The sequence below is a fragment of the Blennius ocellaris genome (genome assembly GCF_963422515.1).
Source record: "Blennius ocellaris genome assembly, chromosome: 8".
In the NCBI taxonomy this organism is placed as follows: Eukaryota; Metazoa; Chordata; class Actinopteri; order Blenniiformes; family Blenniidae; genus Blennius; species Blennius ocellaris.
This window is the reverse complement of record NC_137657.1, coordinates 14,311,295-14,324,903: the sequence shown is the minus strand read 5'-3', so window position 1 is coordinate 14,324,903 and position 13,609 is coordinate 14,311,295. Positions and strand designations below refer to the sequence as shown.

The following is a 13,609-nucleotide window of genomic DNA, read 5'->3' as shown; positions in this document are numbered from 1 at the left end:
TGCCAGTGCACTCGTGAGTGTGAGTTTGTGTGTGTGTGTGTGTGTGTTCTTCGACAACTGGCCTTTGCAAGAACATTCCTCTGAATCTGACAAGGTTGGCGTCTAATACTTCACAAAAGGGATTACATTTGAAAAATAAATTTAAAAAAAAACCCAGCACCTGCTTTATTATTATTATTAAAACAAAGCGGTGGCACAATTCAGCATTTTATACTTCCACCAGGTCTTGGAGAGATTACATTGCAGCCGAATAATCGCCGTTACATCAGCTCTTAGGCAAAAGCCCACGGCCATTGTGAAACCCTTCAAACAATTAGCCGTTTCAGAGAAGCACCCCCTCCGGCCGAACGAAGATGAGGAGCCAACCAGGAGTCCTCACCCCGAAGTGGGCATCTTCAGAGTCCATGCTGCCACTGCGAAGGGCCTCACACCTGTCAATAAAGCTCCGGTTAATCACATGGCTGGAAAATGTGTGAGGGGGCGGCGGGCGCCGCTTAAGGGAGCTGGGAAAAGTCAAATGGTGAAGTCAGGACCAAGAACAATGAGTCAAGATAGAAGGGTGACATTTTTTTAATATTCTTTTTACCCATCAGAAAAAAAATATTTAACCGTAACTCGTCATGTCATTCACTGACCAACACACAATCACAGCAGCTTCGAATGTATTGAAAGCAACAGGTGAGTAACCGTACTTGAAATCGTGGCAAAAAAAGACAAAGTAATAAACCTCAGTTCATCAGCGGTTCAGAATATTGCTTTTTTCCCACCTTACATTCTATGATAAGATAATATTACACAGCACAAGAGAAAGTACTTATTTCAGATCAATGTTTTATTGTTTGAAAAAACGAGAACACGGTTCTATTGTACCTGACTAAATTAAGCAAGCCACTAAACTAAAGTTCACCTTGAAAACGTTACAGTTTCACATGCAGTTTAACTGCTTCACTTAAACGTCTACTACCGGTGAAAAAGCACCGAGTTGAGCTTCGTATTTGGCCACCACTGACTCCCACAGAGTCGTGACGCAGAAAAATGCTTCTCCTGCATTCAAAGTCATGATTTGGTGTGCATAGGGAGCTGGTGGCCCGCAGACCAGATGCATTCAGCCGTTATCACTGACAATCATTACGTCGTGTTAAATACTGCAAATAATGTGGCGCAAATTTCCATAAATGCTGGATGAAGGAGGTTTACTGGTCCCCGCTTTTCCAGTCGAGCCAAACTTCTCCGACAGCATTACACAAAGTTCAAACACACCGGTGAAGTAACGGCCCGCAAAGTACAATACTTAAACATACCGACCGACAGCAGTTCAATATTGGGCCTTGCTACACTGCACACTGATATACTGTATGCAACACTATGCACACAATCAAGGACTGTGAACTCTGCTTTAATACTGGAAATAAAGACTGAAGCGAAACGCTGCTTTTCACTCCGGGTTGATGCACAAAAATGGAGCAAAATGACAAAGTATCATAGCTTGTCCACTTGGTGGGAAGTGCGTAGAGGGAGGGAGCATCGTGACGGCAGAAAAAGCAGAGACAAAGGAGGAAATTATGAACAAACAAGGGCTACGATGTTACATTGAACAGGTTTTTTTTTATTTTTTCTCAAGTCACATGTGCGAAGCAGCACTCAGAATGATTTGTGATCTGACAAAGCAACAGTCATGTTTCCACCTGGAGCAGTTCAGTGTTCACTTCTGTAGAAAGAAATGTGGATTCATTGAAACTATACAGGCGGAGAAGAAGTTACCGGCATTGGAACTCAAGTCATTTCAAAGATAAAACATTTTGTGTTAAAAATGTATGGTAACTCGCTTCATTATTTTAACATTAAATCATAAATTTTTTTTTTTTAAATAAATAAGCATTAAAGATGACTCAAAAACAACAAACTCAAAGTGATCCGCTTATGAAATGTGCCTGAAGGGAACTGCAGGCTTTGCATGTAAAAGCTTTTGAGAAGAAAAAAAAACAAGTCAGACAGTAAAGACATAAACTTGTCTTTAACACAAATCATGTCACGATCACAATATTTACCATTGATTCACACATTGTCACTATCCCAATATATTCTCTAATCGTCCGCAGGGTCACTGCTGCAAGTCATCGCAGCAACGAAATGGTTTTTAAAGCTGGACGCTGAATTCGTCTCGGAACGAAGACAGAAACACACAACTGATGCACCGTTTCTGATAGCCTTACAAGAAAATAATTAACTAATCAAATAGATATCCAGTCATGAATGATATCGTTTAAGATATTATGTCATTTCAAAGAATGGAGTATTTACGCTTTAGTGACAAGAGAAACAAAAGGCCCACGGGCAGTAATGGCGAGGTGCCAGAGCAGCCAATCAGATGTCCCGGTAAGCAAGAATTTCCAGTTTACTTTTTTGTAAAGAATTCACATTTTAGAGGGTATCGTCAGATGGTCGTTTTTGGAAAAAATTTTTGGGAAAATAATCGACATTTTAACATGTTGCCCATATCGCAAACCCCCTATCCGTATGTGTTGTATACATGCGGCGCGTCATCGATGGCAAACTCCAGACAGTTTCAATTCACACAGAAATCCATGCCATTGCGATGCGGCTAATGATTATTTTCCCCAATTGATTTTCTGACCCCCCTCTGGCTTTGCTAAAAAAAAAAAAATCTAATTAGGTTACGTGAAAGTGTGTACTGCGACAAAAGGATGCACTTTAAACTGTGTCACAGGTGATTCTGTGTCACAAATTGAGCGAATCTGAAGTGAATCCATATGAAGACGGCCGAATACGAAAAGGGTTATACATCCTGTCACCGAAGCACTAAAATCGGAGGGTCAATTGTCTGCGGGTTGCTTGGCGCACCTGGCCACAGAAGCCATTGTATCAGCGTCGGTCGCTGTTCTTGTTCTTGGACTCGGTCACAATAGGCAGTGTCCTGTCCGCTCTACGCTGTGAGGGCAGCGGCCAAAAATAGCCCGGCAGCTAATGGCGATAGCTGGTTGTTTGTGCTGCTGTTTATCTGGCCCGCTCATCAGGCCACAGCCTCATTAGCAGCGGCTGTGGGGGGATTCCATGCCTGCAACGCTGCTCCTACACTTCTACTGCAACTGCTCCATCAGCACAGGCAGTGGGTGTGTGTTGGAAGGGGGGGGGGGTGGGGGGGGACTGGGGAAAGGTGGCAACAAACGGAGAAGCATACAGACAGGAAGAGGGTGTAATTTCCTCAGGAAGCTATCAGAGCCATTTCCCGTGTGACCTATCAGATGAGAGGAGAAAGAAAGCATGGCAGAAAAGAAGGAGCGAAGGAAAAGGGTGAGAAATTACAAGTGTTTCCGCGAGAAACATCACAGACAAGAGTGCGACGAGGTGAACCTTCCTGCCGCGGCACGGGACGGGGAGAGAACGTCGGCTCGCGCCGTGATTGAAACCCCCCCCCCACCCAGGGAGGAAGAAATATTTGCAATATTTGGCCTTTTGACTTTGTGTCACGCAGATGATGAGTCCAATTGTGAACTCATCAGTTGGAAGAATAAATAAAACACTTACCGGCTCAACAATACTTCCAACTGTGGCAGCGGGATTTAACCTACCGCAACCCCAAGAGTGACACGGAAGATAGAAGCAAGAGAACTACTGTGTAGCGAGAGGAGGAGCAGGGGGAGGGAAGGGAGCGTGGGGAAGGAGTTAAGAGAAGGGGAAATGAAGAAGAAGAAGGCTGAAATGGTGAATCGGCAACAACCACAAAGAACTATGGAAACACGCAGACATGGTGGAAAAATCAAGCAAGCACAAAAAAAGTATCCACAAAGTGTGGTGGAGTTGTGTTCAGGCACAGAGCTGCACCTGAAGCTTAAAAAAAAAAAAATTAGAAACATAAAGAAATGGCTGTGTAACTACAAGTGTGCCTGTGCAGAAATACAAGCATGGCCTAAACAAACACATAATGAGCAGTTCAGAGGTGAAGGGTAGCTGCAGGTTTCGCAGCAGAACGGGTCTGATGTGGAAAATGACAAACTTGACAAGGAGTAAAAAGAGCTGTGTGATTTAAACGGACCAGAAATGATTAGACGGCGTAGATTCAGGGAACATGAAAGAACTTGTAACGGGCATACGGAGACACTTTATATAGAAAAGCTTCGCTTTTGCGATGCGAGTGTGTGTGGTTGGGCTCCACGCAGAATATTGAATAGATGGATGCATTGTCTGAAAGTTTTAATCCTTTTAGTAGCAGATCAGAACCACCCAAAATCTATTCTTCTTCTTCAACAAAGTCTTAATAAAATGTTTTTTTTTTTCTTTCCAGATCAAGTTCAACTATCCACTGTTAGGCTGATTATCTCATCGACGAGCGACAAATCCTAGACAGATTAGATGACCAGACGACTGATGCGTCTTAAATTATTCCACAACGCCGGCGCGATTAAAGATAAGAGCCTCCCCGAGAGGAGATAAGACATTTTAAAGATAACCGGGCCAAATGTGACTGGGTGTCTGCGTGTAAATTCGGGGAGATAAACGGGCAACTCAACAGCGGTGCCAACGGTACAAGAGGGCAATGGTTTGTTTTTTTTTCCGCCCCAAGAAATCCTGCCACGGCAGTGACAGTAAGCAAACGGCACAAGCGAGGCCGTAATGTGGGTCACTTGAGGAATATGTTGCACACGGCAAAGTATACGGAAAGTCACGTCAGTGGGGGAGGGAGCGGCTCATATGAGCAGGGGAATGTGAGAATTTACCCTTGAGGACATGTTTCCCCTTCTTTTTCACGTATCGCCAACAAGTCCTTTGCTCTCCCTCTTTTTTTTTGTCCTTTTCTTTTCCAAAAGTTCCGTCGTTCTAAATATTTTGGCCTTCCATCCCCTCCTTCAAGTCCTCCACCTTTCAGTGTAAAGTAAAGTAAAGAGGGCCCTTGTGCGTTCGCTCCCAGACAGCCAGTGCATTCATTGGTGGGAGACAAGGGTCAATTATGTAATTTAACAACCATTACGTAGCGGCTAAAATAAGATTATGACCAATAGTCCCAGCAAAACACAGGGGGAGTTTTTCTTTTTCTTTTTTCATTGCTCTACAGTTTCCTACCATTACTGGTGAAGAAGACTTTTTGCAACACTGATGTTTTACTGTGGTGACCTTTTCTTGATTTTATCTAAATGGTTAAGCGATGCAGAGCATCGGTGACCTTCTCCTTGTATGATTTCAGCTGCGGAGAATCAGAAGGCTGAAATAACACCAAACAGCCCCTTCCCCCCAAATCATCTCAACAAATGTTCTGCAGACAGTCAAGCGACCTTAAGCAAGACACGCCATGAAACAACCTCCAGCCTTCTACAGTAACTTTCAACCTGCAATGTCTTACGAAGGAGTTGCATCTAAAAATGGAAGTGGAATAGAAAAGTTTTGCCACTTATTCCTACATTCATACCCAGGGATGGGGCCGACCCGATCCAGTGTCGGGTTCCAACAGGAACGTGATTCACGGATTGGAACTTTCCGACCCAACCTGCTGCGATTTCCGATCCACGAAGCTTCATCTGCTGAAATTAGTTCACGTGTTTCCGTGCTGGCTGACGCCAAAATGTGGAATGGATTTCTTGAACGGAGGCGGGTCTCAATGAGACGCGGCGTGATGAGTCCGGAAAGCCATTCCACAGTTTGCAGCCAGCTATGCATTGGTGGGGAAGTCGCGACTTTTCACGACAACATGTCGCTGTTTGGACAGATTTTACACTCAAAACGCCGCAAAGTAGCGACGTGAATGTTTGTGAAGTCGTTGTGCAGCGAGGCGGACGCTCTGCCGCCAGACGCCACCGATTTAAAACGCCAATTTCAATTCATGTGCAAGAAATCTGAAATATATTATTTCATTATTTTCAAATTACAAATAATGAAATAGATTTGACTGTATTGCAACATTTTGACAATACCAACAAGTCAGTTTATAGCCGGCCGAAAAAGTAGTGGCAGGGCCACAATAATGTGGATGAATGTTTTGAAAAAGACAAGTTTTTAAGTGTTTCACAAACACATTAAAAACACAAGTGCATACATGTCTTTCTTGAGTCTATTTGCTCTTTGCAAAATGAAACTCGATTCAGATAAATTAAAAATGAATATTTAATCGGGAATAATTTAAATTAATCTACAGCAACCCTGTGATTAATCGGATTAGCCGTCTGATGCGTCGGTGCGGTCAGTACGTTGAGAACTGAAGGGAACTCTCTCACGTGCACTGATAAACGTTTTCAAGCTTGAATTGTAAAAATAAAGCCTTGCCCGTAAATCCGTTTTCCAAAAAAGTGGTATCGCAATAAAATCTAACAGTGTTACGTGCTCTGACTTTGTCTCTACCGATGCAGACGTAACGCTCCTAGTTTAGGAAAAAATGTCACCCCTTTCCCCTCTTTCTCGCTCTCCTTATGTCGACATCGAGGTCATTCACTTCATGGAAACAGTCGATAGGGCGGGCCAATCGACTGGCATGGATTGGTAGTTCACAGTGAACCTTCAGCCTGGCCTAACTGCTTCCGTGTGTGTGTGTGTGTGTAACTGTATTTACCAAGAACAAAAAACAGAAATGTCTGATTAGCATTTTGGGACACAAAGTCACTCATTAAAAGGGGAATCTGTCCTCATGTGTCCGCTGGCTTCATTTGGAGCTGATTTTCAGGCGGTGCCAAACAAAGCTGAAATGCCAGCGCTCACACTGAACTTTTCTGGAAGGAATTTAGTCTGCCGAGAATCAAAGCTTCTAAGCTTTTAACTTTGCCAAAAAAAAAGAAAAAGAAAAAAGAAAAAGCGTCTGTGCCTGCACACATATGCACCTTGGTGCATGATGCTGCTGGGAGCTTCGTGCCAATGGCGTGCAATCCTGATCGACAACATTCTCATCTCTGTTCAGAAAAACAGACTTTTTTTTAAGGCATCCGTGGCGGTGAACTCGACGAGGATTTACAAAAGAATTTGAATGTCTATCGACAATAAAGTAACTACTTTATTTCACAAACCATGAGAATATAGCTTATAACTGATAAGCTATTACACTTCAATAAGACATGCACAGACGGGTTGAGATGCACTCTGGCTGTGCACATGGTGCATCTCTGGCTCACAGAGGCTTTCGGGATAAATTGTTCCGACTGTGACGACAGTGAAGATGAAAGCAGGACAGCGAGGGGGGAAAAAAAAGAAAAAAAAAAGTACAGCATTAGTTTCTTGCCTACGCGTACACTTCAGCATGTAATTATCACACATTTTGCCACGACGAAATGGACCCGTGTTAATTCACACTGCAGGTTTTGCTCTTGACATTGCGGGAGACTTTCTTCACCCGACCTGGAGTTTATTAAAACAATCACAACAATTCAATCTGCAGTTGTTGGTCGAGCAGCACTAACATGGCATAAAGAACCAAAACACACTCTCAATAACCTAATTAATAGACATTTTGTTACAATGAGATCACGCGGGATCAGTAGCTTGCCTTCCAGAGTCTCTCTAGCGATAGATGAAGCCTTAAACAGAAGGTCCATCCACCAGGAGAGGTATTCAAATCATTTTTGGTATGTCACATTTATTATGTGCCAGTGCACTTGGCATGAAAGAATTCAACATCAGCTCTCCTCCTCTCTGTGATTGCTACTGCTTCTTCATTGTACTTTGCTCTGACACAGTTTATTTATATGGATACATGTCGAAACTCAAGCACAACTTTTTTTTTTTCCCCTCACGACTTTTACACGATTCGCAAAGGTATAGTTACGGCGGCGTCTGTACAGCCTTACTTGGCTGGAGGACTTTTCAGTCCCACAACCCCCCCCCCCCCCCCCCCCCCCCCCCCATCTTTCACTGCTCAAGAGTAAACATCGTCTGTGGAGCCTCGTCTCAGTTTTTTTTTTTTCCACAGTAACCCTCAAAAGAAAGGGCTCATTCTCAGCGCTCTCACTCGCACCCTCTCCGTCACATTAGTTTTCCAGCCGTCTCTCTGACTCACACTTTCACCGATGCATGCAACTCTTTCCATTTTCTACCTTCTTTCTCAGACTGTGAGAACCGAGCCACCGCGGCCTGGGTTCAACTCGCACGAAATCCTCTTATCATTATTTGCGCGAGCGCGTCGGGCTCGACCGCAGACTGGCCGCATTCAGCTCGGACCTTGAGAGGGTCACTCAGTTGTGTGTGTGTGTGTTTGGGGGGGGGGGGTCACTGCAGCACACACATGACTCATGTCTCACAAGCAGACACTGGCCACACACAGTGTGCAGGGGAGCCTTATCTGGTTGGACTGAACAGACTGAGTGACAGCAGAGAGATGTCAGAGATTGGCAGGCCAATACACAGAGCATCGCTCTTCCACTTACAAAACCATTGTCGTGGGAATAAGCCGCCGAACGCTGGCCACTCTGCTCTGGATTGGCGATAAACTGGCAGAAATGGACTATTACGCGTTAGATTTCATAAAATATGTCCCAGGAGTTGCGCTCAAAAAGGCCAGGGGTCGTCCTCGTAGACAAAGATCAGTTTAATCTCGTAAAGAACAACCGTGTCAATTGTGGTCAAGATGTCCAGAGGAAGCCAAATATTTAACAAAATAAAATCAGCTGTCACAAACCACTAAATTTTCAAAAAGTCATTAAAAACATAATTGTTAAACTCAAACTGCCCCTGGATCCAGACTGACAGAGTCACACATTTGCGGAGCCTTGAATCTCTTCAACTCAGTGGTGACGACCTCAAGAACGCCGATAATGAAATTATGACTATTAAAGTCAAAACGGATGCCATACTCCTTACAGACATGTCATCCAGCACGGCAGCTTCACAAATGACTCATACGTGTGACTTACATTCAGACACTTTGTCTCCTGCAGCTCTTCTCAATGGTTCGATTCATCAACCTGACGTGACTGAAAACTATTAATACACCTCTTTCTTTTAATTAACAACTTCAGACTGGACATGGTTAATATTTTAAGTAACAGCTTGATTGACACGAAAATGAATCCATGCGTGAAACCAGATGATACCTTTTCCGTTGGTGAAACACGTCTTCGCAACACGGATACGGTTAAGGATTACGGGTGTCCAAAATTTCAATTTGGATGTAAAACATTAGCTAGATGACAGGTCCGTATAATTAATACCACCTGTGTGGATTCTGCAGATATAATTCCTCAGCATCTTGGAAAGGAAAAGCCTCTTCATTGTGGTTGTGTCCACGAGCTGATAATTCACTATATTTTGGGTTAGGGTTAGATGAATTCAAGCAAAATTAGACAGTGACAAATGGTGATGGCCATTTAGATGTCTTTAAGCAATCCGCCTGTTATTTTTCCGGGCGTCTTTTCCAAAAACTGCCCGTCCAAATAACGACAACAAACTGGACATTTGGTTACTTCCTGCAGCCGGAGGATTGAGTGCATGTCTGTTCACCTCACGTCATGACGGAACCATGAGCAACCAAGCGTCTAATCCGTGCCACATCACGCAAAAAAACAAAACAAACAACCCACATGTTATCGTCTCTTCCCGATTAGTTTGTCAACCAAATGAAAGCTTATTTGATGTTGTTGCGTCAAATAAAATTAATCGACTTGAAACATTCCAATTGCTTCAGTCAGTGTTCGTGTCAACGGAACAACCTGATCGTAGAATCGCAACCAATTCAACGAGCCCCTTCTGCAAAACAACCTTTCAACCTGTTCCTCCATCTCAATAACATTGGTGCTACCTCCTCACGATCAACTAAATATGTTCTATAAATGATTAATAAGTCAAATACCCTGCTTGGTATTTGGCCAGTATGTTAATTAAAAGCTCATCCGTATGCAAAAGATCTACTAAAGCATAAAAGCAGTAATGTTTGAACCATTTCAAGCACACATATTCTACTGGGTACCCTACCACGCCACAGCAACTTGAACTTGTTTTTTTACACGAGACGCACTTCCTTCCTCAACCGGGACTGAAACCTGTGTCTCCCACAAGTCAAGGTCGAGATTCAGCCACAACGAGGGACACCCTCAAACAGATAAGAACACACACACACACACAAAAAACAAAGGTGCTTTCCAAAGTTCAACTGAAAACCGCCAACACTGGTACAGACATGTTGACGCGTTACAGCGAGCTGCCGCGCTCCAACATGGCAACAGTCCTGGTTTCAGGTATTTCTGTGTTACGGGTGCGAGACGGCGCCGTCGCCGTCCCGTACGCTCCCCACGACTTCACCCGCCGGCCCTCGCCGAGCTCGTTGGGGAGGAATCGGTCGTTTTCACTGCTGACCGGCGGAGAGAGGAAAGAGAGCAGCCGCAGTCTTGCTCTGTCTCTCATTATCTGCTGTCTGCTCGTGCAACTTAACTGCAGCCAGAGAAGAATACCTGCTTTCCCTTTGAAGTCCGAGCCCGACTGCAGTAAATTATTAGGTTGCCAGCAGCCCAGCTCCAGGCCCTTAGGACACCCCCCTGGCTGTTCCACTGTGGGTGCCATTACCTGTCACTCCAGGAGCTGAGCATCCCTCATACGGGCTAACAACACCCGCGCAGACTTTCTGTAGCGCCGTCCGAGCTCATCCTCCTGCCCTCCCGGAGACGGCGGGATGTGAGTGAGTTTACGTCGAGCCTATAACAATGGGGAGCGAGAAACGGGGAGGGAGAGGGCTGCGCAGCAACTCAGATTAAATAGCCAACATTCCTTTAAAAGGAAGAGAAGGTAGCCTTTGGGCTCCAGACAAGTCTGCACTCGTAAATGGGAGAGCGAGAGCGAGAGAGAGAGAGATGACAAGTGCAGTGCTCCTCTCCTCTAGCAGAGCGCAACAGGAAGTGGCAGGGCCTGCTTCACATGGGGCCTCGATGGTGCAGCAGCTGCCGCCTGGGAACAACTCACGGCCTCAAAAACCGCCAGCTGCAACGCCCTTATCGCACACGTTGTCGAAATCAGCTAAAATTTCGTCGTCATCTGGTCGACGAAAAGTTTGGTTTGACTGAGCTCATGCTGAAGTCCTGAATGAGTTCATGTTAAAAAAAAAAAAAAAGTGGGGTGAAACTGGTAAAACAAAAAACAACAAACAACAAAAAACAGCTGTCGGTGTTTGAGGAGCGATCGCTTCAAAAATGAAAACCTTTCTGCCGAGCACAGCCCTAATCTAATCCATTATCTAATGCAGACAGATAATGAAGCTGCTCCAGTTACTGCTCCTTCCTGCAAGCACAGGAAGCTCTCTTCTGGCCTGCACAGACGATGCCCTTCCTCTGGTTCACAAGGCAAAGACTCACCAAGGGTAATCAATTATATGCAGACACTAATTATTGAACACTGTCTGCACTGAAGCCCCCCACTCTGCCAGCTGGTGAGTGCGTGTGGGTGTGGGTGTGGGTGTGCGTGTGTGTGTGGGTTACCACTTGTCAAATGAGGTCTGCATTCATAATGTATATTTGACTCGGGAATGACAACACAATATGATCGTTCAAGTCTATGTCGTAACAGTGAAAGCAAGAAACGCGACAACTAATTTGCATCTGCAGGACATCATGTTTTATATTTTAAGAGGATAAGGAGAAAATTGCAGAAGGTCACTACAGCTATAAGGCCAACATAACTCTCTTTGAGCATATTAAAGTGATTTGTAGTTTGAGATCAGCCGTAAAACACACACACACACACACACACACACACACACACACACACACACACACACACACACACACACACACACACACACACACACACACACACACACACACACACACACACACACACACACACACACACACACACACACACCTGAACTTGTTCTACCAAATTAAACTGCCACTTCCAGGCCTCAGACACCCGATTAAAGTTGCAGAACTGTGGGAATTTCATTTTAAAAGTTATTTCCCGAGCCAAAAAAGGAAAAAGAAAAAAAAGCCCAAAACAATGAGTTTAATCCGGGATGCCGTGCAGCCAGCCGTGCACAGCGCTCCCCCGGTCTGTGTGGACGCCGCCGTCCGCTCGCGCTGTCCGGGGGGAACAAACCGCGACTGTACCGTGAAAACTAAACAACCACCAACATCTCAAACACCCCAAACAAAATCAAAATACGTTTAGAAAGCGCACAAGAGCGACGTTTGGACGGCGTACTCACCCGCAAAAGGAGAAAAGACGACAGGAGAGCCGCAGACTAATAGGTTTCCTGTTCAAAGTTGCCGTGTGTCAGTGGGGAAAAAAACATTGTACGCGGAAGTGCACATCAAAAAAAAAAAAAAAAAAAAGGTTGATGAAGGGGAATGTGTAAAAAAGAATATTGGTGAACGACGATACAACAGCGATATATCTATACAAAACGAATTGAAATGACGTTACTTTTTTCTCTGTTTACGTGTGTTTTAGTGCAAGGGAGTTAAATAATGAAGTAATGTGTGAAAACGTATTGTTTCCTGCACGGTGTTACATTATAACTCTTCCCCCCCTGTGCCGCACACTATTTATCTGCTGAAGTCTGTAAAAGGTTACTCGTGATTATTTTTTGAAAATACATACAATAACTTTACCCAGCAAAACTGTTTCGATGCAGAGTTTTGTTTATAGTTTAAGCTTACTAATCCAAGCAGGCATTTAAAGGCACATTTTGACTTTTTGACTTCTGTATTGCACACGAGAACTCCAGGTTCGACTTATTATTAGGTTTAATTCGCACAGAAACATCACGCCTCTAAAGTTTAAATCCTTTGTTAGTCACAGTGGTCTACTTGGCTGTAAATGAATGAAACGCACTGTTTCTCCTCTATGCAGATCACAGCTGTCTGTGGAAACATGTGTCGCTGAAATCAAGACAACTGTTTACAGAGCCTGACAGAGGGCAGAAAGCCTGAAATTCTACATAAAGAGTCGTGTGGTGGACAGGTTTTTTATCTGCAATGGCCTCGTGGCGCCACCCCGCGGAGAAACGTGGTTATGAACCATAGATTTCCTCAAAATGATCTCAGGAGTTTGTGTGTTCTCTCTGTGCCTGCAGGTTGTGTTTTTGTTTGTTTGTTTGTTTTTCTCCAGGTACACCTGTTTCCTCCCTCAATCTGAAAAGTGCCAGTTTTTCTAAATAAACACAGGACAAACACAGAGAGGTGGTCGCATTGACACCAACAGGAATGTGGCGCCATCAATGAACCTCAAATGATTATTTTAAGAGTTGGAAACAACTCTACCCAGAGACATTCAATCTCATCACAGAAAAGACACCACTGCAGGGCCAGAAACTGATAAGCTTCTGCCTCAGAGAAGTACTGTGCCACTACCCAATGATTCACTGCTTCCCAGAGGGACAGTCTGTCCAAAGTTAACGTGACAAACATTTGTTCTAAGTTATAGTGAAACCACGAATCAGATAAACGTCAATTTTATTGCTGCAGGCCTTGAGTTGCAAAGAAATTGAGATGTATTTGGAGGTGTTCTCCAAATACATCTAAATTAATTATTTTTACTTTTGATTTAGTATTACATGCTATTGTCATTTTATTAGTTTTTTTTAAAGCAATATGTAACCAGTTTTATACAGTTTATGATTATTATTTTTAGTGTTCATAACAGTAGTAGTATTAGTAGTGGTATGTAGGCGTAGTAGGAGTCCTGTAAAGCA

The 13,609-nt window shown here is 44.0% G+C and overlaps 1 protein-coding gene across 3 annotated transcripts in view; it reads right to left on the bottom strand.

Moving 5' to 3' along the window:
• Positions 1 to 12,185, bottom strand: part of arhgef1 (Rho guanine nucleotide exchange factor (GEF) 1) — a 46,353-nt gene extending 34,168 nt beyond the window's left edge. For 2 of the 3 annotated variants that reach the window (XM_080500819.1, XM_080500821.1), the window contains exon 1: positions 380 to 421. In XM_080500819.1, the coding sequence (XP_080356945.1) occupies positions 380 to 406 (27 nt within the window). In that variant the 5' untranslated portion in view covers positions 407 to 421. Of the gene's footprint in view, positions 1 to 379; positions 422 to 12,121 lie in introns of those variants that run through there. The other variant, XM_080500820.1, reaches the window with a different exon arrangement.
• Between the last annotated feature and the right edge of the window lie 1,424 nt (positions 12,186 to 13,609).